At 40.0% G+C, this 27028-nt stretch overlaps 1 protein-coding gene across 2 annotated transcripts; it reads left to right on the forward strand.

Annotated features, from left to right (window-relative positions):
* The first annotated feature begins 1556 nt into the window (after positions 1-1556).
* LOC131688432 (chitin deacetylase 1) lies at positions 1557-25193 on the forward strand. Of its 2 annotated transcripts, none has more exons than XM_058972651.1 (5): positions 1557-1825; positions 21103-21238; positions 21556-21686; positions 23146-23295; positions 23369-25193. In XM_058972651.1, the coding sequence occupies exons 1-5, from the start codon at positions 1774-1776 to the stop codon at positions 24520-24522; spliced, it is 1623 nt and encodes a 540-aa protein (XP_058828634.1). In that variant the 5' UTR covers positions 1557-1773; the 3' UTR covers positions 24523-25193. The 2 variants fall into 2 exon arrangements, with proteins under 2 accessions (XP_058828634.1, XP_058828635.1); XM_058972652.1 differs by lacking the exon at positions 21556-21686 and adding an exon at positions 21915-22027.
* The last annotated feature ends 1835 nt before the right edge of the window (positions 25194-27028 follow it).

Raw genomic sequence — 27028 nt, forward strand, 5'->3', positions numbered from 1 at the left:
AGATCGATTAAAAAAAATCGATTTTTTTGACTCAGTACAATATACATAACCCCTTTAGGAAAATTCAGTTTTCCCACCACAATGCATTGATAGAGGAATTTAAATATTTTATTAACAGAGCATTAGCAATAATTCGTTTGTATGTCTATTTTATGGGCCATTTTTTCGCTTTCACATTGATTTGGTTTGAGATTTCTAGCACTGATGTTGTCCTATGCTGATTTGAGCGATTCTCTGAGTCCTGTCACTATCCCATGTAGTATGTGTTATCAAAAACATCGCGAAGCATCAAGTTCTAAACGTTCTCAAACGATATAATATCCGAAGAGAGTGATAAGAGTTATAAGAAATGTCTCATCACACTGTTAGGTGGATTAAAACCGTTTTTAGTTAGTTTTAAGTAATAATATTGTCTTATTTAATACAGTCATCATCACTAGAAAGCGATTTTGCTGAATATATAACGAAAACGAATAAAATGTCCCATAAAATATCACCATTGGACATACATGCAAAAATTCTTTAACAATTTTTGATATACTCCTAATTTTGCCACGTTATACAGTAGGTTCTTAGGTATGTAAAAATAATGGAACGAAACAAAAAATGGAAAAAAATATTTTGGTCTGTGCAGTGGTATAACCCTTTAACATCACGACGGTCGAGATGTTATAAGTTTTATTTGTGGTTTTCTTCTATTTTTTATCAATGAGAATAAGTTCAAGCTAATGTCATTTTTTTTATTGTCACTTGAGTGCACAATACAATCCTATCCTTATATGTGAAAGGAAGTTATACCGGGGTGACTTGCATTAAAAATAGTCTTGAATATGTGATGAATAACAAAATAGAAAAGTGATTTCAGAGGTTTGCGAGGACATATTCCGAAGAAATCAAAATAACTAGAGAACAGTTCACGAAGTTCATCTCTTGAAGCTCATTGAAATTACCGCCGTTACAATCCAAACGAAGTTCTCTGGGTTCACTCGCTCCTATGCACTCAATCACTCGCTCAAGAGCTCATCCCCTTCCACATGTTTTCAACCGAATGAAAGCAGTTCCATTCGATGCCGGCGAATGCCACCACTTTTGGCATGCCATGGTTCTCAACGTGCGGAGCTCAGTAATGGAAAAATGAAAGTCTTCACTACATTTATTAAAAACTATTATTAAAAATCGCTTATGCTTTAGGTAGTAAAACCTGATCAATTGTCGGTTTTCATTTGACAGAATGATCGAAAACATTCCGATCAGATCCGTGCAGTACTAAAAGTTCTCGAACCTCCTCGATCACCACCAACTATTTAGTTTCAGGTTAAAAATGATGGAATGATCGCGAAAGACCCCCACCGTCATCGCCACCACCCGCGCAAAAACACTCGCGTCGCTCCGGAGAGTGAGCTCCGGGAGAGAATTCAAGAGTTCCTTACAGTGGGGGGTTTTGCATCCCCGACTCCGAAGGCGCGGAGGCTCTGAGTGGTAGCTAGGTGCGCACCCGCCACTGCAAAACGCGTACGCCTATATATAAATAGTTGTTGGCCGGGCCGAAAAGCTTTTAGTACTGTTGGACATTCGAACCGTCCTGCTAGAGTGTGATCCCACATCTCGATCGCTTCGTTTGATTTCCGTGGGCAGCTGAGCAGTTCCTGGGAACAGGCTGCAGGAGAGTGTGTGATTTGCGCTAGAAGTGCGCTCCCTGGCCGAGTGTGTGTGTGCGCACTAGTAAAAAAAAACAGTTCGTCGTAAGGAGTGCCAGAGTGCAGTAGCCTTGAAATGGCGAATGTGATAAAATTGATTGGGTTTCTGTGCTTAGTGGTGACTGTCGGTAAGAAAAATTTATCTCATACTTTAAGGAAGTGCTTAGGCGAAACAGAAATGTAAATCAACGGGTGACAAACTAAAGTGGGAAGTGAAAGGCGATTGCCTCCGAGCGAGCAGAAAATCGAATGTGTGTTTTAATTACATGATGAACCGAACTGGTGATAATCAGATTCCGCCTTACGAAACTGTTTGTCTTAAGTTTCTAATATCCATTCCGATTGTGCCGTCGAACCAATCGAAGCCGCCGTCCCATCACCGATGATGATGGTGATAATGTGGTAAAAGTGAACCAGCGATGATATAATATCCCATTTGCATTTCTCATTCGGATACACGGCGCAGATTGTTACGGAATGGGTAACCCCCCCTGTCCGGATGGGGAGAGGGAGCGGAGACTGACTGGAAAATGAAGAAACATATCCCTGGGCGAGACACGCTTGCTAGCAAGTCGCTACAGGTGGCGAAAATGTGAAGCAGCATAAAAACTTAAACCAGTTTTTGTCCAAACCACACGGCCCCGGCCCCAGTCCGACCTAGCCCAACCCAGCTGTGGTTTCGGAGTGCAAGTATTTGCATAACTTTTAGCTCAACATTAGCTGCGGTGCGGTGTGGCAGCGGATCTGGTTTCACTTTTGTTTGCTATCACACTCCCCAGTTGCTTTGGCTCGCGGGATGCGGTGCGAGTTTATGTGCATATGTTCGAGTCTAAGTGTCAAGCTATGGGGGTTCCAAAGGTGCGCCATTGAGACTGCTGCACCTCGTTAGAACGATCTGCTAAGTACTTGATCTTGCCTTTTTTGGTTGCAACTTATGATAATTTTCTCTTATTATGTACTGCGGCGTAAACATTCTAGTTAAACTAGTTTGGATTGAGTTAACGGGTGTTGTGATTGTTTCTATCGAAGCTTCTGGATTTCCATCATTCCATTATATTGAGAAGTAGTGCTCTTTAAACTGAGTTTCGAATTTTAGAGACAAACAAAACCACAATAAGGGGTGAACAGGAAATTATTGTAACATAATAAATTTACCGTCAAATCTCTTTAATATATCGAATGGAAACCAAATTTGTAGGAAAATTTTATACATGTCTTCAGCATAGTTTACTGTGCGTCATTCCGTTTTGTAAATTTTACTGTTGATAGTACATTTTCTGTAGTACATTTTATTTCGCTTTCCACAGGTGCAGATTGCCTGCCAAATGAAATATTTCGAGACAAATTTTGACGTTTGTTTCCTCCCCTTCAAACTTGTCATTTTCGGTGGAAAACTTCTGTCCTGGTATTTGCTAGAAATCAGCTTTGACGTATGATTCGTCATCCATAATGCACCAACTATATCTGGCCAGCATCTTCACATAGAACTTGCTAGCACGTGTTTTGACAACAATTTACTGACGTTCATCGTGATTTGAAAGAAAAGTTTTGAACCTTGTACGTATAACCCTGCCAATACAGAATCGGACCGCTTTATCTCAAAATCTATTATTAGAAGAAAATGTTGTCTATTTATTGTAGTTTAAGCATCAGATCTGGGATTCACGATGTTAATTCTCCTCGAAAATTTGAACCTTACTTTACGTGTTTATCACCTTCTACACTGCTTTTTTCAGTATCTGACCATTTTGCACTCCTCTTGAGTTTTGCTTGAGTTTGATGAAACTCAAATATAGTTAGATTGAGCGGAATTCCGGTCAGTTTGGGAGGTTCATTCCTTTCTCAATGGTATCTTTGTCGTTATCGCGGAACAAATGTTACGCATTCTTACAGTAATATCAGCCTCAATAAATCTAACCAAACCTTGAACGTCAATACACGTTTTTCCGGCAATCGTCTATGTACAATTGTCTTCTGGCAACAGCTGCACATTCCCTGCCAGATAGTCAGCTTAACGGAAAAGTCCCCCAAAAATAAATTTATAGTTCTAGGAGACATCTTCTGGCAACACAAACATACATTTCACTGTCCATAAGGATGCATTCGTTGAATTTGCTAAAATCGAGGTTATACAGCTTTCTGGCTCGTGTCTTGTTCATAATGTTTTGCTTTATGGTTCAGTTCGATTGTTTAAAAGCCTCCAATTTTATTGGTAACACTCACGCCAGATTGTCCGATATTTGCTTCATTACGTCCTGACGCAGATTGGCGCCTAGCTACTCAATCGGTTGATTTTTTGTAGCATTATTCTCGCAAAGTTCCAAAATTTGTGCAATTATTGAAAGTTTTCATTCTTTTACAGCATGTTTTGTCGTTACAGCAAATACTCTGCAGGAAGTGCTTGTTGAAAGAAAAATGTGTATTGTCTATTACAAAATGTTTCGCCTTATTCGGTTCCAACATGTGGAATGTGATGCAAATACTATTCCACGAGTCCAATTAGGTAACATTATCTACATGAACAACATGTAACATTTTGTTGAACATGATAGCGCAAAGATCGAGATCCTAGTGTATCTGGAGAATGATACAGTCGAGGTTCGACTGCACGATATGTCACCGAATAGCGAAATTTACAGATTCATGCCGGAATACAGTGAACTGGTTTCCGTTTCAAACGATTCTTGGAGGGATCTTTTCCCCGTCATTGCAAACGGTGTTCCAGTGGTGAAAATGCGACTTAACCGCTTCATTCCTTTCTTTGTAATTGCGGAACATGGTGCTCTATGCACCTTAACCATAAAGCTCCTAATTTTGGGGTAGTTTTATACATATATTTACTTCAAAAATCAAAAGAAAAGTTAATCGATGGAGCCTTGAGTGTAAAATTGAACGCATTTTCGCTTGATGCCCTCCATCAAAGTCTTTACAGTGTCATCCGGTACCAGTTTCTCAGTTTTTTTTCCATTTTCTTAACATGTCATTCTCGTCTTTGACTGTCTTCTTGCTCTTCCGAAGTTCCCGCTTCATCATTGCCCAGTACTGCTCCACCGGGCGCAGCTCCGGACAGTTTGGCGGATTCATGTCCTTTGGAACAAAATAGACACTTTTGGAATAGTGGCATGATGCCAAATCTGGCCAAAATAGCGAAGCTTCGTCGTGCTGCTGCAAGAACGGCAAAAGGCGCTTCTCGAGGCACTTTGTAGATTTGTAGATCTCACCATTTACTGCGCCCTTTGTCACGAAAGGCTCACTCCTCCGTCCGCAAGAGCAGATGGCCTGCCAAATGAGATATTTGGAGGCGAACTTCGACATTTTCTTCTTCTTAAATTTGTCGTCCACATAGAACTTGCTCTTGCCGGTGAAAAACTCCAACCCCGGAATTTGCTTAAAATCGGCTTTTATATACGTTTCGTCGTCCATCACACAGCAGCCATATTTTGTCAGCATCTTCTCGTAGAGCTTCCGAGCCCGAGTTTTAGCCGTCGATTGTTGCCGCTCATCGCGGTTTGGGAAGTTCTGTACCTTGTATGTATGTAGTCCAGCTCTCTTCTTTGCATTCTGGACGTAGCTCTGCGACATGCCGATCTTTTTAGCCAAATCACGGCTTGAGACGTTGGGTTTTGCTTTAATCATCCGCTTCACCTTTCCCTCCGTCTTTTTGTTCTCCGGTCCCGGTTTTCTTCCAGCTCCTTTGCCGTGGTCCAACGTCAACCGCTCCTGGAACCGCTTCAACACTCTGGAGACGGTTGAATGGTGAATGTTCAACATTTTTCCCAACTGCCGGTGCGACAGGTCGGGAAATTCCAGGTGTTTGGAAAGAATTTGTTTTCTCTCTGGTTCACCTCCGTTTTCGTTGAATCGAAAAACACGACTTCGAGTTTGACAGCATGTAAACAATACACATCAATGAGAAAGTGTGCAAAATTTGGTTGATTTTTACCCAATGATAAAAAAGTTATGCCCTGTTGAATGTGTCGCAATAATTTCGTGTTCGCCCTTCAAACTTGCAGTTTTTTGACAAACAGAAAATTACCCTCATGAACCGGATCGCCAACTGGCCTCCTTGGATCCGCCGGGAACTCTTGGGATCAGATTTCCATGTCCATGTTAGCATGTCAACCAAAAGAGAATAGATAACTAAATTCGTATATTTATCGGGTTTTTAAAAATATGTGTATGACAGGATCGGATAACTGACGCTAGAACACTATGCGCACGACCAGACAACATGTTGAATGTTGCGATAACCGTCACCACAAGCGCCGAGACCGTTCTCCCCGAACCCAATGCTCCGAAGATGCGCACTCAACGTACCATGATTGGACATGAACCGATATATCACTCAAAGGAATTCACGAAATTTGATAAATTCTCAGGCGTCCTCTGACAAGATATACTGAAAAATTCGTTGAAGTTACGCGATCTTTCATAAATATCTCCTTCTAATGCCTAAGTATCCGCCTTCTCATTTCCCGGATTGAAGCTATGTGAAAGAACTCAAACTAATATTAGTATCTGGCAATCTGGTACGATTTTTCGTTTCGTCTGAATCATGCCAGTCAAAACGTTGTACGCTTCCACCGGAGGAATTTCTTGTGTTGATTCGATTGTTTCGGATATAGTGGACGCGGGCACACCAAATGTAGCGAGGTCGAGTACAATGATAAATCCAACGCGCTAGACCGAGTTGGTGGAATTGGCGTTCGTGTCATCTTCATCGTAGTCAAGACGGTCATATTGAAATTGTCGCGAATATCATTCATTAAGATAGATCGGTTATCATCGTGAAGACAAGCCCATGACATACAGTGGAAGTTAAAATCGCCTAGAACCCGCGGAGGTGCGATGAGTACGGAAACAATATCAATAAGTCTTTGCCTTTGATTCGGATTTGACAAGCGACAACTTCAATACCTGGCACCGAACAAAGGCTAATCCGATTGAAATAATAGCATAATTTGATCCCTAAAACGCTCCTACATAGTGTTTTCGCGGCTCTGACGAATAATTTTTAAATTGTGGAAGAGTTGCGTCGAAAATTAACCAGGTTTTCTATTATGTAAATACATTATGTAATCGTGAAAATAATGGAAGTGACGCACTCACTTCGGTTTCGTAATAGCACCCATCAAGGGACACTTTCAGGCGTTTACGAGGAAACTCCGGAGAGGAAATTTATAGGCACATTACAAGATGTTTCCTGAATGGGATTGTCAGAATGTCGCTCTTTAGTAAGCGTAGAAATTAGTGCTCCGTGCCTTGTTTCTACAATGGGTAGCTATATAACCCTATTATTTACAACGTCGGTAGTTCATGAACACAAAGGCGAACAGCTAGACGAGCCCCGTTCGAAAGAACAATATTTGGAAGAACAGATCCGGCGAAAGGCTCGAAATGAGGCCAATGGAAAATAAATTGTTTTCTTATACTCCTCGATTGTTGCTTAACGCAATTGCTTGCAAACCAGAATTTTCACCTAGTAAAGCGAAGGGTTTTGGAAGGAGCCAATCCCATATTTGGCAATTAGGGCCCCTCCCTGAGACTACACCATCAATCTCTACTTCCCGGACGGGTACGTATACAAATACTTATTCGTACACGCCCGAGTGTTGTTTAGTTGGATCACGCGATATGGTCCGGAAGTAGACCGTCCAAGGGCTGGATGATGGATATGGTTTGTATTGAAAAGGAGACTTATCGGCATTATTTTTGTGATCGGAGAAATATTCAAATCGTTCTCTGTCGGTCGTCGGAGCTACCTTCCCATTAGCCAATATTATCATGCGGACTTTAATAGCCACTAAAGAAGGTTCTAGCGTAGGGAATGTAACGAAACTGAAAACAATGGAGTGATTGATACTTAGCTGTACAAATGTTATAGGTAGTATCAATAAACACATTTTCGCTAAGCCGTCGGTGATACAGTCTGTTAACAAAAGGTGTTTCCAAATGAATACAAGCTATTATCAGGGAGTTTTTATTTTCACTTACACGCGCCACGTCTAAACTTTCATCAATGCGAGTAGAAATTACTCCGAATCTTACTATCCACTCGGGAAAAAAGTATTCTGCCGGCCCTGCGTACAAGAAGAAGGAAGGCTCCAGAACCGTAGTTGAAAATCAAAGAAGCTAATCAAATCGACCGTGATCTTCAAGATAACAGTAGTAATAACAGTATGGATGAAAGCGAAATCAGGGAAATCAGCGCGAATAACCTTGAGGCGGGTAGCGCTATAAATTTTCCATTATCGCGGAAAAAAAATCTCCGCTCGTCGCGGTAAAATGCGTGTGAAGGATTCTATAATAATACATTAATTATGTTTCGAACTTTCACAGTTGAAAAAGGAAGCGAATATTGTGTGTCTTTGATTTCGACTGTCTCGGTTGTTCATTATTTTGAATTAAAAATAAGCATAAAAGCATAAGCATAAGCGATCGCCCGTAGTTGCTACTCCGGTATTGACCAGAACAAAATTAGGTTGCAAAATGTTCATTGGAACAACATGCTTGGGAATAACATGATGAGCCACATTGTACAATCTATTCTGATCCCTGCATGCTGATCAATATCGACGCCGGCTACGTCCGAATGCAGATCTTCTGGGAAAGGAAGGAATGTTAGTCCGATACATGTTGCTACTAGAGACCGAGGTGTCTTCTGCATCTCCACATGTATCACGGGAAGGGGAGAGATGTTAGTAAATGTGTCAATAGCGTTATCATGTAATAATTGCTCTGGGCAGCCGGCTGCCCAAAATGGGAAATTTATCATTTGTTGTATTAATATGATTAGCATAATGAGCAACTTGAACTCCGGATAGCTGGCTATAAGGAGCACTGCTTATATTTTTTAATAATATTCAATCACGCGACGAATTTATTCGTGGTTTCTATCGTGTCGGTGCTGATTTTACCCGGCGATCGTTTGAATAAAATGCGGAATCTTATACAGAAGGTTCATCAGACTCTTCCATAGGTGTCGAGGAGTTAGTGGTTTGGAAGGGAATGGGCTCCAAGCAAGCGATGCGACCTGCAAAGCACTAGGTAGTAGTTTAGTTAGTCTTCGAGAACATGATCGCTCGAATAAGATATTGTTTAGTTTTTGATTCTTTCCAAACTCTGGGCAGCCGGCCGCCGAGAGTGTTCATTATTTTGAATTAACAATAGAATCAAAACTTGTAGGTAACAACGGGGCACACAAAAATGAAAAAATGATCATCATCGACCAATACAAACTAGTCACGGAAGTATCTCAGTCAAACAATTTACTGGTTGCGAGATTGTTCTTATTGAAAAATATTTCGAAACGCCTTTTCATTGCATTTGCTCTAAAATCTGCAATGGGATTAAGTGATATCAAAACGGATTTCGAAGTTGTTCATGAAAACGAAAAAAAATCAGGCTTGAACATTGAAAACGAAAAAAAACCTGTTTTTTCGCCAATTTCTATACAATCTTCCCAAAACCGCAAATAGGGTTAGAAGCTTTTCATAAGAGATTTTCCTAACCCGAAAAATGTGGCAAATGACAACCCTCACTAATCAAGAAACAAGATATTCAAAGCATTATTAGAATACTACTGATTGAATTTCAATCTTCGCCAACAATTTAACAGACGATAACAAAAGACATACGTGGGGCAAATTTATATTTACCTTGCTTGCATGTGTGTTTTTGCAATATTCTAAAAAAAATATGTGGCGTCGTATGTTCTCGCGAAATGTATTTTCGAGCTCAACCATTAGAAGTTCAGTCAGAAGCAGATGTTGCTTTTTAGACAACGTTGAAACAATTAGTCTGATATTTACGATATAAAACGACGTAAAGAAATGTTGCTGCAATGACATGACCGCAACGATTTCTCAATCAGCAAACACCACTCAACTAGTCAACCTCAGTCAGTCCAAAAACCGCACTTTTACGGCACAGTCCATTGCAAATTACTCGAGGGTCTACGACCACTACAATCACCTCCACCTGTAACTCCCGTCTCTATTTGCTTTCATTTTTAGCTGCGTTTTGCAGTTTTGGCTGCAATGATGGCGACGACGCGAGTCGTGAATCGAAACCAGTTTCGTTCTACACCATCTCCTTTTCCCGCAATCTCTCACCAGTAATTTCATGCCAACCTAAAACACGAACATTTGCTGCAAAGTTCACAAGTGCTTGGTCCTTTACCAAACAGCTTTCCCCTCGGCAACGGAGGTCGTTCGATCCTTAAAAAGAGCCTCAACTCATTTTCTGGAGCTTGAAGTTCCTAGCGCCTACAGGTACAGTCATCGATCACCAACCAAGTATTATAAGTACGTCGCGAGCATTCCCTTTCCGTCACTTACCCAACCGGTTCGGTTTGTGAAAGGCTATGACATCAGACATCAATCAAAGGATTGATCGTATATGTAGATGCAAGCAGACGTACGTGTGTAGTTACTCGATCGCTTACCGGTTCCTATACAGTAAACTGAATCGTCTCGGGTTATACAGCGCAAGTGTCTTGGACCTTGGAAGTGCAGATCTGTTGTAAATCTCTTCCGAGCCCGCGGTGATGTTCGACGCGACATGGAGCCTTGTCCATAAGGCACTCCAGTTGAGATGATCTTCAGGAGAATTGCCTGGAGTAGTATATACAACTTTTGATTAATGGCTTAGGTTTACGACGAGTAAAAACTGAGTGATTTCCGCAATTTACAATTGTGGCGTCTTCGAATTAATACTTCAGCATCTGTGTTGTTGAATCTTGAGCTTCGAACTATGCAAATAAAGAGGGATGCATAGATATCTATTTGTCTAAAATGATTTTACTGTCCATCGTCTGGCAATAACTGAACAGACTCGAATTCGCACAACCATGCAGTACAATGATGACTGTTTCCTGTGGACGGCCTTACGATTATCAACAGCATACATAGTCGGCAAAAAATATTAAAAGTAGGTAGGTACACCTATGTTCGTTCCTTTGGTTGGTCATGGTCAGACAAGAAAATGCGACCAGGAAAATTGGTGGGAAAAATTAATAATGCATATGCAATGTTCACATGTTGCTTGGAAAATACCTATTGTGTTGATATAATGGGTCATAATTGATAGAAGCTTATATTAACTATAAACGTTGGTTGCGTATCAAATCTTGTTAGAAGGCCCATGGACACTACGAAGTGTAGAACAAACTGAACATGTTTTGTTTGCTAACCATTTTATTTTGCGGAATTGAGCTCGTTTGATTCTCCAATAACGTAAAATAAACATACAATTCACTTTGACAGATCTCATCCCTCGAATCATTTTGAGAATCTATAACGACGAGAATTTGATAATACAGTTTGTGAAGTAGATTATTTTAGAATTTTTATGAAAAAAGCTGGGCAATTTCAATATCAATTCAATTCCTTACTCGACCGCATTATATTAGCCTACGGCATGGCAAATATTTCGGCAAAGCATTGGATTTTCAGTGCAGTAGTCCGAACCTTCCAATATTATCGTGAGATTTTGCATGAAAATCCAGGGAATACCGACCCATTTTTGGTACCGTAATATCGGTACTGAACAAAACCGGTACCGGTATTTTCGGTACCATACAATTTTTTTCTGAAAAATAAGTGTACTCTCTAGGGGAACCTGTTTGAAAGTATCGGTCTGCAAGATGACTTTTAATTATATTAATTACCTTCTAAAAGTTAAACATTACTAGCTCCCGTTGTACTGAACGGTATGTTTAAATTCCTGCTTTATTTTGTTGAAATTGTTGAAATTAAATTTAGACGATCTTGTACTAAATTTCAATATATTCACATCTAGCGTAAGAGACGTAAAAATTTGCCTTGAATTTTTTTATTAGCGACATTTTGATAGGTTTCATTATTCACTGGGTGGCGCGTAATAAGACTATGGTCTAAGTCATGTCTTTGATTTGCTCTTTAACCTTTATTTATAAAAGAACGAACAGCGATATAGTAGCTAATAATTTTAGACTTGATGAACTACTCCAAATGGAGCCATTTTGTAATTATTGGTGATCGGAAAATTCAGCAAAACTCCATAGTTTACAGGAAAGCAAGGACCCTTGGTATGCAGGTCGAAACCAATTTACAGAAAATCAAGAGAGGAAATGCGAATAACCTGCTGCCTTTCTCGCTTTGATTTACTGTTCTCGCTTTGATTTACTGTTGTTAATAGTGTTTCTTACATTTACCATCTGTTGAAGTCGACAAATGTCGCACCGCTTAGCAGTTATTGATTTCAAAGTGACCTAGATTTCGAAATAAAAGAAGGTACCGCATACGAAAAATATTTTCTGTTGGGATGAGTCATGCTATTCCGAAGCAATTGAAAACAATAAACATACTTTTTTGATCAGCACAAATCAATCATCTGAGAATAAGGTCATCATTTTGAGCATTCAATTTCACTTTGAAGCTTATTTCGAATTTTTAAAAAAAATATTCGAGTACCGGTACTTTACCGGTACTGGGAGCTTCAGTACCGTAGTACCGGTTCTCGCCAAAAAGGGTCGATACTGCGAACCTTAATTCAGTCTGTTTATTTGAAAAGACACGATACCATTATTGCTTGAAGGTGCCAATTTTCGCATTTTACATTTTAGATTTTTTTAAATTAGGGCATTACAATAATGTTAATCGATTTGTTTTACTGAACTTTGATGACTAATTTATTGCTCTACTTCCTTTGGAATTGTTATAGTAAACTTTTAATAGAACTATATAGATATTGACTATATAATCGTTTTTATGGAATAGCTTCAAACAATTCCACATCTTTTGCAGTTCTAGTAACTGGTAAACTGGTAACACCATGATGACCGAACGATGTGATACATTTTAAAATGGATGCAACATTACTAGATCACTAATGTCCAATCAAAGTAGCTTTGATCACTGTCGTGACACTTGGAAGCCATTTTGTGTCTGCTAAATATTGGCAGGCGGTCCGACGCTCGCCTCAAATTTATAACACAGAATGGCTTATCTATATTTCTTTTGCCAATCTTTTCTTCAACCAAATTACTGTTGATAATAATTCTCTCTAATTTGTCAGTGTACCTCTACGCATTTTCGTAATATCAATTCCATAACGAAGTAATCTCTGAAAAAATATACTTATTTTGTGGAAGCGTCACCGGCGCCATTGTCGTGACACTTGAAAGCCACTTTGTGTCTGCTAAATATTTCCAATATTTAGCAGACACAAAATGGCTTCCAAGCATCACGACAACCACATTGGGTACCTATTGATAGTATCCCCGGGGAACTCGCCAGGTCCTAAGATAATGTCCCACATATTTTCCAACGAATTCTTGACCGATTTTTATAAACTTGATTTCAAACGCAAGTTGCAGTAATTCGGAAATATTCGACAATTAAAGTCATATTGGTTCTTCGGTGATGACTAAACGGATTTTCTCAAACTAAGTCTCAAATGGAAGGTATAATAAGCAGTTGAGTGTTGCATCACCCCCACCCCCCTCTTACCCTTACATCCTTACATAGCATCCTCCACTCTCACTCTGCTAAGCCCTCCCCCCTTCCCTTCCAAACCCATTCGCCAAGCATTTCAAAAGATTATCACATAAAGATAACATTGAACTCATGCTGATTAAGCCAATTGAATAATATACTTTTTTGTTTAAAGTGACTCAATGCCGGGAAGATATTCAGGGGAGGGGAGCGGTGGCGAATTCCTACTTCTGGGTATCATAGACAGGGGAGGGAGTGTGGACAACGCCGAGAGGTGAAAAAATGGGTAGGTAATATCAGAGACATAACCGAAGTGAAGTAGAATACACTTAAGCTGTTAATTCGAATGTTGCAATTTTTGCTATCTTCTGCATTAAAAGCCAGCTATTTCGTTATTTGTTATGATGTATTGTCCCCCTGCACAGGTGCGTTTTGCCCTGCCCATTTTTCAAAGAGCAATTTATAATGATTTTGAAAAATTGAATATTTTTCATGTCCCTGAATATTTTGCACAGCGATTGTGATTTCAGAGTAAAATGTTGGCTAAATGATATCATTAATTAAATTCTCCCAATTGATGGTCTATAGCTAAGTTATGATTATATTTTCTTAGGGGTGTATTTTACCCCATCTACCTCTACATACGCTTGCATTACATTCACATAAATTACTCGCGACGCGTTTGTGCAAATGGAATCTTGGTCATACCTCGAAAATTTCAAACGTGCACCCGAGACACATACATGGCAAAATTCAAATGTTGGGTTTGTTCCATAGTTTCGAGTGGGTAATTACCAACTCGATTATTTACAAGTTGATAGTACTACCTTTACTACTCACATTACCCACTGGCCCTGATTATTGAATATTTCATTACACATATGTATAGTGGGATCAAAATGCATTCGTCTTGCTGAATATTTTTAGAAATAGGCCACTTTAAAGTATGGTATGTACAAATAAAGTAAACTAAGGGCCAAATCGGAAAACAAATAGTTTTTGGACTTACTGTAAATTGTACTTACTCTACAGTTAAGAGCCAGCAGAAGGGCATTTGCGTGTGCAATGTCAGCATTAGAGAGGCGAATGCCCTTTACATAATATGTTCAAACTTTCACCAAGCAGGTTTCTTAGCATGAAGTTTTCGCAATAACCCTGCAATTGCCACGTATGATTATAACCAACAACGAATGTAGTGCGAGGCAGCGATGCTACATGTTTTTATGAAATTTCTGTAGAGGAATAATTAAAATGCCTGCAAATGTCTCTAGATGGTTGTGTAAATCCTAGTTACACTAGAATATTAATTTAAAAATGGTTTGAAATTAGAATACTATTAATGAAGGAATCACTCGTAGTCGAATACAGTTATTCTAGTACAATTTTGCTAAATACTATTACTCTTTAAAAAGTCTGTAGATTTCTAACTACGTCTGTAGGAGGCTATCAAAAGTCTGTAAAATTCCGACATGTCTGTAAATCTAGTATCGCTGGTGCCAAGACATTACTTTTAATGGAACATTTCACTAGTTGAACTGCGAAATAAGTAAAATCATTTATATGAACATAAAATAAACCGGTCTTAATGTGGATGTACAAATCCCGTCATACATGCAGCAGTTATACAATTAAACTGTGTTTACAGCAGCATATACATAGATGATATGTAAAAAGTTGTCCCAGTTTGCCCGGAGTATCAAATCAACGGCAGAAACATATTATATCAGTATCCAATAAGCCAACATCATCTCCTTCACACAACACAACAACCAATGCTATTAAAATCGTCATCGTCAATGGTACTACCGCTTACCAAAAGAAAATTAACCACATGATGAATTTATCTGAGCCCGCCACGCATAATTTAAAGAGCAAGAGAGCGGGGTCTTTCGCACTCAACCACCCCTTCGCACGCGCACACTTGCAATCCGCGTATTGAACTCCGAAAAAAGAGCGATCTGCTTTTTCTGCGATGTGTGCTGATCATTGTATGCACGCCACGCCTGTGCATCATTGGATGGAATGATGACTGGTGACAGTCATTGAATATATTCCAACCGGAGTTTGAGCTGACACAAAACGTTGCAGCTGCTACGAGGTCAGAAAGCAAACTGACGAATTTTCGCTTATGTGCCGTTTTTATACCTGGCGAAGTTCCTAGCTACGCTCGCTGCTTGACTGAATTGTATGGACCAATCAGCGCAGATAATTACCACCTTAACAAAATACATTATTTTCGTTATCTATAATAGACGTACATTTTACGGACTCAAATGCAATATACGTGCACATATTGCCGACCAGATAGTGCAAAAATATAGCGATTTCGATCAGTACAACAGAAGTTAGTCGCGTTTGGGAAAATATCCCAGCGGAAATTTTTGAAAAGGGACCCCCATATAGAAACGTTAGAAGTATTCTACTTCAAAAATTCTCCCCAGAGGCGAGATTTGAACTCGCAACCTTTGAGACTCCGGCCCAATGCACTAACACTTATGCTATCCCTGAGTATGGTGACATCCCAGAAAGAACATATGATTATCCCACTGGCGACGGTGATCGTACCCTGCCTGCAAAGCGAGAATCATGCACAACGGCAGCTGGTCACCCAAAACATTTTTGATCTATTTAATTTCCCCGCTATTTAAGATTTAAGTCAAGAGACCAAAAATTGAATTATTAGACTTTTAATTATATTGAGAAGATTGTGTAAAAAAAATCAGAATGAATTACGAAGTACATCAATTAACGAATTCAGGGCAACACGCCGGTGAGATCGTTTTATGTTGTTCTTCAATTATATGTTTTACCATATTGGAAATACGTGCCAGAATCAAAAATATTGTTTTTTATTCGGGAAGTGCGAATATATTGCACATATCCAATTGATACGTGAATGTTTTCTCGCGGGGCTTATTGTATATGAAGGCAGCCTCAGAATGTACGAGGAGGAACAGGCATTCTTGAAAAGGGGTCGTTGGATGTACAATAGAGCTATCGCCTTTCATTTCCAGGGCCAAACATGTGTACATCTATCGATGAAAATAATCATACCATTACATAGATGCAGAAAAGTTTCTTCCATAAAAGCACTGCTGGACAGAGGGGAAATGGATTGTATACACACACACAACAGCAATCACGACATGCCAAATGTAAAATATGCTGCGATTCAAACTTTAAACTCTCTAAATCGATACAATGTTACTTAGTGTGGTATGACTCAACACCGGCCAGTTGGTGAGTAAAAAATTACTCCCCGTCACGAAAAAAAATCTCCTTGCGCAATAGTAAGCTGCGGGTATTGCAGAAGATCTGACAGACACTAATAGTGGGATACCGAAAATATAAATATAAGACACGCAGCTGCGTTAAACTGACGCGTTGAGTCGTGTTATATGGATGGAATAAAAAACAGTGTAATGGATAATATAGTTACTATATTCATAATTAGGAGCACGGTATATGTTATACTAGGTATACTAGGCTAGCTCGTTAGAGTGTAAACATTTGACGAGCGCGCGTCATAGAAATCGTCGGCGAAAACAATTGCATGAAATTAATATATTGTTTGCTGCTAACGAATGATCGACGCCTGATAAATCACAAGGAAGCTATGCCGACGTCCAAAACCTTTGCTATGAACAGAAAATTACGGTGGGATATGTTTTCTATGGCATGCAGCCAAACTCCCGAGTTTCGCTAATAGTTACACAGATTCACTGATTATCCACTGTGTCTAGTGTAATTATGGCGTAATTTACATCAATAATCCATTGCACACTGTAAGAGCTCAAATATTGTCAATTAACAACTTTAGAGAAATCCGTTTGTTTATCTCAACGATTTCTCTAACGTCACCGAAAACTGTCAATTCGCGGAGTAGCAAGCCTCGTTTCTGTGAGCCGTGGTTAGGAGGAGACACTGCCGAATCTACCATCGTTTTGATTTACGCTCACGACGTTGACAATGAAAACATTCAACATAGCTTGAGCTTTTGCATGAGATGCCAGTATTTTATTTCTGAAATAAGAGCTGTCAGTTCTCTGGCTTTTGTCTCAGCCTAACTATGAATATAGGAACTATAATGGACAGTATAGGCAAAACAATAAACAAACCTTGTAAAAATCAGTAATAACCATTGGTACAAAATCGAGTTAAGTGAGTTGCTATGGTTGCTATGCATACAGTAGCAATGTGAAAAGCTGCACGTATTTAACCCTTTCATGTCCATGTTGTTTGTGGACAACAACGTTTTTAAACAGCTATAACTTTTGATTGAAGCAAGATTTGCTCATAAAAATAAGTAAGGCTAATAAATGTGACTATTGTCTTTCATTTGAGTACTAACTGTTGCAAGAATCAGCTCTAGAACTGAAGTTATTGCAGTTAGTCTGATTACATTCTATAGGAGCAGTGCTGCCAGCGACAGTTTACGTTGACGACGAAAAATGAATTTTTTATATATCTTCGTTATGTTGCAATATTATTGAAAACTGACAAAACTTATCAATTTAGAGTGCCTTTGGCTACGTTTTCCACACAAGTGGACTATAGACGTACATTTTACGGAATCAAATGCAATATACGTGCACATATTTCCGACCAGATAGTGCAAAAATATAGCGATTTCGATCAGTACAACAGAAGTTAGTCGCGTTTGAACACTGGGAAAATATCCCAGCGGAAATTTTTGAAAAGGGACCCCCATATAGAAACGTTAGAAGTATTCTACTTCAAAAATTCTCCCCAGAGGCGAGATTTGAACTCGCAACCTTTGAGACTCCGGCCCAATGCACTAACACTTATGCTATCCCTGAGTATGGTGACATCCCAGAAAGAACATATGATTATCCCACTGGCGACGGTGATCGTACCCTGCCTGCAAAGCGAGAACCATGCACAACGGCAGCTGGTCACCCCAAAACATTTTTGATCTATTTAATTTCCCCGCTATTTAAGATTTAAGTCAAGAGACCAAAAATTGAATTATTAGACTTTTAATTATATTGAGAAGATTGTGTAAAAAAATCAGAATGAATTACGAAGTACATCAATTAACGAATTCAGGGCAACACGCCGGTGAGATCGTTTTGTGTTGTTTTTCAATTATGTTTTACCTTATTGGAAATACGTGCCAGAATCAAAAATATTGTTTTTCATTCTGGAAGTGCGAATATATTGCACATATCCAATTGATACGTGAATGTTTTCTCGTGGGGCTTATTGTATATGAAGGCAGCCTCAGAATGTACGAGGAGGAACAGGCATTCTTGAAAAGGGGTCGTTGGATGTACAATAGAGCTATCGCCTTTCATTTCCAGGGCCAAACATGTGTACATCTATCGATGAAAACAATCATACCATTACATAGATGCAAAAAAAGTTTCTTCCATAAAAGCACTGCTGGACAGTGGGAAATGGATTGTATACACACACAACAGCAATCACGATATGCCAAATGTAAAACATGCTGCGATTCAAACTTTAAACTCTCTAAATCGATACAATGTTACTTAGTGTGGTATGACTCAACACAGGCCAGTTGGTGAGTAAAAATTACTCCCCGTCACGAAAAAAATCTCCACGCGCAATAATAAGCTGCGGGTATTGCAGAATATCTGACAGACACTAATAGTGGGATACTATAAATATAAATATAAGACACGCAGCTGCGTTAAACTGACGCGTTGAGTCGTGTTATATGGATGGATTAAAAAAAACAGTGTAATGGATAATATAGTTACTATATTCATAGTTAGGAGCACGGCTTACATATACTAGGTATACTAGGCTAGCTCGTTAGAGTGTAAACATTTGACGAGTGCGCGTCATAGAAATCGTCGGCGAAAACAATTACATGAAATTCATTGCATTGTTTGCTGCTAACGAATGATCGACGCCTGATAAATCACAAGGAAGCTATGCCGATGTCCAAAACCTTTGCTGTGAACAGAAAATTACGGTGGGATATGTTTTCTATGGCATGCAGCCAAACTCCCGAGTTTCGCTAATAGTTACACAGATTCACTGATTATCCACTGTGTCTAGTGTAATTATGGCGTAATTTACATCAATAATCCATTGCACACTATTTTTTCCACTGTAAGAGCTCAAATATTGTCAATTAACAACTTTAGAGAAATCCGTTTGTTTATCTCAACGATTTCTCTGACGTCACCGAAAACTGTCAATTCGCGGAGTAGCAAACCTCGTTTCTGTGAGCCGTGGTTAGGAGGAGACACTGCCGAATCTACCATCGTTTTGATTTACGCTCACGACGTTGACAATGAAAACATTCAACATAGCTTGAGCTTTTGCATGAGATGCCAGTATTTTATTTCTGAAATAAGAGCTGTCAGTTCTCTGGCTTTTGTCTCAGCCTAACTATGAATATAGGAACTATAATGGACAGTATACGCAAAACAATAAACAAACCTTGTAAAAATCAGTAATAACCATTGGTACAAAATCGAGTTAAGTGAGTTGCTATGCATACAGTAGCAATGTGAAAAGCTGCACGTATTTAACCCTTTCATGTCCATGTTGTTTGTGGACAACAACGTTTTTAAACAGCTATAACTTTTGATTGAGGCAAGATTTGCTCACAAAAATAAGTAAGGCTAATAAATGTGACTATTGTCTTTCATTTGAGTACTAACTGTTGCAAGGATCAGCTCTAGAACTGAAGTTATTGCAGTTAGTCTGATTACATTCTATAGGAGCAGTGCTGCCAGCGACAGTTTACGTTGACGACGAAAAATGAATTTTTTATATATCTTCGTTATGTTGCAATATTATTGAAAACTGACAAAACTTATCAATTTAGAGTGCCTTTGGCTACGTTTTCCACACAAGTGGACTATTGTAAATATTATAGGAGAATTGTATTGATAATTGGAAATTGAGCTGCTTCTAGCACTGCGAAGGAAGCACCTATCTTTATGAAAAATGGCTTTTCGTGTTTCTTGACCCCACCGTTTTCAAGGAAAAATAGTTTTAAAATCCTACATGCACTAGAATAAAGTTGGGCATGAAAGGGTTAACGACATAAATTTTGTAGTCACAAATATATATAAAAAAATAAATTTTGGTATCTGATTTCTCTTATAGCATGTGCCTTTACGAATAATTTCAAATTGCAACCAGTAGCAACACTTCAGTCGCTCTCCATCGTTGGTGACAAATTCCGAAGTAGACTTGACACAATGAAAAGTATCCAAACTTTAAAGAACGACCAAAATGTTACAACTGGCTGCATGCTAGCGTTTCTCGTGAGAACACCACCTTATGTTTCGATGCTGGAATACTGCTCGTCTATCGTTCCTTTCTATATTCGCTACACGCAATACTTGGCCGTAATACTTTTACGGTACTACATCTTGCTAAATCGTTCTTGAAGGAGTCATTTCAATTAGTATCGAATTTGTTCCCAAAGCGTTTCGAAATTCAATTTTCTGTGAATAATTGGCCGGTCAACCAATGTCAACGAAATGCATTATGCATTGAACTTTCAAGACCCTCCCGAAGCCGAATCCTTGCTTCGGGCCTGTTCTTTAGAACAAGCAGCCTAACCGGGGACGTTTAATTGCTTTATATGAAGCATTTGTAATCAAAACCAACTTTTACCCATTTCACCTACTTCTACCATAACGTAATGGCAAATGAAAGTTGTTAAACATTAACTAAACTTTCATACCCTAAACTAGCTCAGCATCGGAAACTTCGCTACTCCATAATAAGCACCTTTCGAGAACCAACCCATACGTTAATCAATAACGGTTACCCAACACCGCATTTGCATACTCGGCGCAAGCAGACCACGAATGCCGTAACCGTCTCGTGTTATCTAATCAACCCCGAGACATAAACATTGATTGCTTTCTATCTCTCTCTCTCTCTCTCTCTCTCTCTCTCTTATTTTTCAGCTGGTGCCGAATATCGCGTGAAGCGACAGGACGATGATGGCGACCAGGAGGACAACATCGAGGAGCTGTGCAAAGACCGACCGGCGGATGAGTACTTCCGTCTGAGTACCGAGGGTGATTGCCGTGAAGTCGTGAGGTGATAATTACCACCGTCCCGGAAGCACGCTTTCCCCCTTCCACCACGCGCGCGCTTCACACGAAACAAAAAGTGTAGCGTGTAGTGCATGTGTGTGCCATGTGTTTCTTTGTGATGCCTTAGTACCCCTCGGTTGAAGAATTTTAGCACTATAGTTTAGAACAACCGGTTCGCAGTGGATGTCTTTGCTCAGCAGAAGGCAACCCCTGCCGAACCGGATGTTCTCTGTAGGAAGTCCGACTTGTTAGGATATTTTATTGATTGTTTGTTAATGAAGATTTCATAGATTGACATATTTCGATTGCTCGTTGATGCAGGTGCGATAACGCTGGTGAAAATGGCATCACAAGACTGGCACGCGTACGTTGCCCAACCGGGTTGTACTTTGACGTTTACCGTCAGACCTGCGATTGGAAAACGAATGTTAAAAATTGCGATGAGCTAGGAAGTAAGTCCACTACGGTGGGCTGGCCCGTGGATGGAAGGATGATTCCGAGTTCTGGTTCTCAAGCTTCCATCCCGGGACTGTCCACCGGATACAAACTGTCACCACTAAAACCATTCTTTCTTTTTTTTGTGTACTTCCATCGTCTTGACCAAAAACTATAAAAAAAACTGTAAAAATTCCCCAATAAAAAATACACAAATCTTCGGCCCCGTGTTGCAAAATAAATAGGTGTACCCGTGCCGGATTGAAGCAAATCACTTGCCCATCCGGTCTAGCGTTCGACATTGAAAAACAAACTTGCGATTGGAAAGCAAAGGTCAAATCGTGTGACAAGAAGGAAAGTAAGTCCCCAAACCAAGCAACTTTCGGCCAGGGAAAAAACAGTGTTGCCAAAATGAGATCACGCTTTGTACATACGTTTCTTTCTGACAAGAGAGAAACGCTATCTGCACTCGATACATTACCATTAGTTATCTACACGCGAGTTGGTTTGGGATTTTAGCACTTTTTAGAACAAATATAAGAGCTACTCTATCGTCCAAGGCTTAAAATGGTACCGGGAATGCACAACCCAGTAGGCAACGAACGGTTCAGTATACATTTTAGCTTTTCGACAGGAAGACACGTGACACTGACATAACCTAACATCGTCCTGTTAACTGTATCTTCTTCTAAGTGTAGGATTTTTAGGCTAACCTTAACTAACGGGTGAAGGAAAATTAACTCACATCGCTATAAAAGTATCTCCATTGTCTACTAACCCACTTGTAGAATGTGTCTGTAAATTACATATCTGATCACTGAACACTTACGCTTTAAATATAACACAACTTTTCTGAAAAATGAAAAGATTACATGTGCCTCGATTCGGGTTACAGAAGTATGTGAAAAACTCGAATGTTTGCAAAATTAGGTGTTCTAAAACTTACACATCTTTGAGAACTTCAAATCACACATTTTCAGCTCTCTGTTAGCATATTATCTAAACCGAATGGCTTTCTAAATATCATTGCACCTCAAAGTTTGATCAATTATCGCATGATTTTCCTACACAAAGACAAACAAAAACCAAAATAAATTATAGTTACTGTTTATACATTACAAAACAACAAATTCGTGTAACACTCTAAAGTCAAACTAATTCACATAAAGCGACACTAGACACTCAAAAACACCGAAGGCAGTGCTAGGTTCAGCAAATTCTGATGATGAAAACACCCAGGTTGTTATATTCCAGTTTCAAACAAGCGCGTTTCGTCCAGTCGAATGTTCCAATCGTTCACACCCCGTCACACGTACACACCTATTTACAACACGTTCTACAACTTTCTCCCAATCTAGTGCGAGCAACGCTCACACGTTTCCAACCGCCCACACCCCCCTTATTGCGACGACAAAACCAGATTTTTACCACGTATCTAATGCTTTTCTAATTTCAACCTGACGTCGACTTACAAAGAACCAAGAAAGGTTCTGCCGATCCTGAAAACCGATGAACCCATCTGCCCGGATGGCAAGTTATCCTGCGGCAACGGAGAGTGCGTCGATAAGGAGCTGTTCTGTAACGGCAAACCCGACTGCAAGGATGAATCCGACGAAAATGCGTGTAGTAAGTTCGACTTGACATCTTTGTTTTAAGCAGCCAATTTGCTCACTACAGTTTAACAATCATTCATCCACAGCCGTTGAATTGGACCCGAACCGTGCGCCGGACTGCGACACCAACCAGTGCGTACTGCCGGATTGTTTCTGTTCTGCTGACGGTACCCGAATCCCTGGAAACATCGAACCCCAACAGGTTCCCCAGATGATCACCATCACCTTCAACGGTGCCGCCAACGTCGATAACATTGATCTGTACGAGGATATCTTCAACGGACAGCGCCAGAATCCGAACGGTTGTCAGATCCGTGGTACGTTCTTCGTTTCGCACAAGTACACCAACTACTCGGCCGTGCAAGATCTGCACCGCAAAGGACACGAGATCTCCGTCTTCTCGCTAACTCACAAAGATGACCCGAACTACTGGACACAGGGAACCTACGATGACTGGCTAGCGGAAATGGCTGGTGCTCGACTGATTATAGAACGCTTCGCCAACATCACCGACGGTTCAATCATCGGTGTTCGAGCTCCCTATCTACGTGTCGGAGGCAACAAACAGTTCGAAATGATGGCCGACCAGTTCTTCGTCTATGATGCATCGATCACCGCCTCTCTGGGACGTGTTCCCATCTGGCCCTACACGCTATACTTCCGCATGCCACATAAGTGCAATGGTAATGCCCACAACTGTCCATCCCGTAGCCACCCGGTCTGGGAAATGGTCATGAATGAGCTCGATCGTCGTGATGATCCAACCTTCGACGAATCCCTCCCCGGTTGTCATATGGTAGATTCCTGCTCCAACGTACAATCCGGAGAACAATTCGGACGTCTTCTGCGTCACAACTTCAATCGCCACTACAATACCAACCGTGCGCCTCTGGGTCTCCACTTCCACGCTTCCTGGTTGAAATCTAAGAAAGAATACCGTGAAGAGCTGATCAAGTTTATTGAAGAAATGCTTCTCCGCAACGACGTCTTCTTCGTTACCATGCTGCAGGTCATCCAGTGGATGCAGAATCCAACTGAGCTGAACGCTCTGCGTGACTTCCAGGAATGGAAGGAAAAGTGCGATGTCAAGGGACAACCCTACTGCTCCCTGCCGAATGCCTGCCCGCTGACGACCCGCGAACTGCCTGGTGAAACACTGCGTCTCTTCACCTGCATGGAGTGCCCGAACAACTACCCATGGATCCTGGATCCAACTGGAGATGGTTTTACTACCAAGTAAACCAACCCAAGGGGGAGCCACTCCAATCCACCGAAAGTCTGATTTAGTTCTGTGAAGAGAACAGTTAAACAAAAGAAACACTCGACGAAGACAGAATATGGAGACGCTCGAAGGGTATCTCCACCGTCTCCTTTCTTATTCCCAACAGGGCAGAGACATCTGTTGTAAATATTTTTACATCCCTTCCTAACCTACCCTATTCCCAATCCCTATCCCGACCCCTTCCGAAAAGTTCCTGGACGCTCACAAGTCGCCATTTTTGTTTAGTGAAAAATTGGCGGGAACAACTAAATAAAATAAAGAAAATGCTAGACCGTGATAATTGTATTGTCTACCTAAACACTATCTTTGCAAACTATCAACGCATGCACTCGGAAGATAAATATAGAGAGAGAGCGAGAAACGGCCATTCAAAGCCCCTTATTTAACTAGGGAATAAAGGTCCGAATAATTTTGCTAATTATTTTATTTTATTCATAAATTTGTTAACTTAAATTGCTGAAGGCAGAACATCGCAGAGCCGCAAGTTTCAGGCATTTTCTTTTCTGTTCATAGTGTGCGCTGCGATTTTCGCAGGTAGAATGATCGAACCTATAGTGGTAAAGTGCTTGTGGCTGATGACGTCAAACAGAGAATGATGATAGATTTTGAATACAAAACTACAAAACATACATTTATACGTACTTTTATTTGAACATGATGACATTTTCGGCAGAGTTTTGCGCAGAGGCAGTTTAGTACACGTCTATAGGTTCCGGAATCATTACGAACAAACGAAAGTTCGTATAAGAACCAGGGCCGCCGAGAGGGGGGGGGGGGACCGGGGTGTTTCCCCCCGGGCCCGGAGTTTTGAAGGGGGCCCGGATTTTTAACAGAAACTAAAATTTTGACAAATACTTTTCCGACAAAAATTTATTTGAGAATACAATTAAAAATATCTTGTGTATGAGATAACTAGAATAGAGAAAATTCTAAACTACTGCATATTTGATATCAACTATGTTTATACCAACCTAATTCTCGCATCGAAACAAGATCAGGCTCGAGCGGGTATAGCGGAATATGTACATTGAATGTCATGTAAGCAGCTCACCTGGGTTCGAATCGCAACCCCGCACACAGGAATAGAGATTTGTTATAGGAAAATTTCTAATCTTAATCAAGAAGCGAATGAACTTAAGATTAAAATGTCTATAATCGAAACAAAAATATGATCAGACTTGTCAGGGTTAAACAATTAAATGGTTTGATTAGAAGTCATGAAGTTGTCTTCAAATTTCGCCAATTTGAAATCTATTTTTTTGGATTTATTGAATTGAATTGAATTGAATCCAATCTTCGAAAGCGCTGGATTAGTATCGAAAGTAATTATTGAAAGAAAAAAAACCCTGCTTAGGGTTGCCACACCAGACGAATTCCGTGTCTTCGTTCATTTACATCCAAATTCGCCCGGAAGAATCCATTGGATTATTTTGCAATTTTGCGTTGACCTTTTCTTTACAAGGAATCGCCCAGCACCCAGTCCTCATAAACGTCATCCTCGGGTTGCAGGCCCTAATTGCTAAGGAGGGCTCCTCTTGGCGTTGACAAATATTATTTTAAAGGAGCCATTTGGGTTTACTTTACCCCATTGAACCTTCGCGTCAATGGATTAGTGTTCCTCACAAAGATTCTCGAAAGAAACTGAAGTGTGATTTCACACCCCATGTTTGTTTACTGAGGAGCAGAGCTAAGCTCGCTCGGGTTATCCTTCACAGCGAGAGTGGTTGATGCTTTTGGATTCTTTGTGAATATCCGAGAAAGCGAATTACTACATCCAACTAAATCAACAAAACTGTTTACAAATGCAAAAACATACAACTAAATGTGAACGGCACAGAAAGGTGAAGTGCTTTACCAAAACATTACACTCTACGGTGAATGTGAAAAAAATAATATATTTTTCCTCCTAGTGCTACGAGCTACATAAGAAATAAAACAGTGCATATTTATTTGTTTTTAAGCGTTTTATAAAATAAAAAGCAATGGAAGCGCTCCAAAATTTTGTCGAGTGATCAATTTATTTCGAAATTCTAATTGATTTCAACGTATACGCATGTGTCTCTTCAAGTCTATCCCTTGCTCAGCAAAATTCCGCTGGTCAAAGTACCACTAGAGGCGGCAACCCCACCTCTATTTGAGAGATCAATGTCAAATGAGTCATCAAAAACTCTTGATATACCAAAAGAATTCGAAATTAATCCAAAAATTTAAATTCAAAATTTAATATGTTTGGTTTGCCGTTCATTGATACAAAATCTATAAAAAATCATTTTCAGATACGAGATGATACCGAAACATTTTTGTAAAGGGGTCATACTCAAATGACGTAGCTTTTTTCGGCGATTTTCGACTACCAATTCCCCCTAGCAGGCCAGGGCCAGAGATGGAAAAAAAATAAATACGTTTTACATTTTTTTTCAAATACGACCTTTTATCAACATTTTCATTATAGCAGCGAATTGCG

The sequence above is a fragment of the Topomyia yanbarensis genome, chromosome 3, assembly GCF_030247195.1.
Source record: "Topomyia yanbarensis strain Yona2022 chromosome 3, ASM3024719v1, whole genome shotgun sequence".
In the NCBI taxonomy this organism is placed as follows: Eukaryota; Metazoa; Arthropoda; class Insecta; order Diptera; family Culicidae; genus Topomyia; species Topomyia yanbarensis.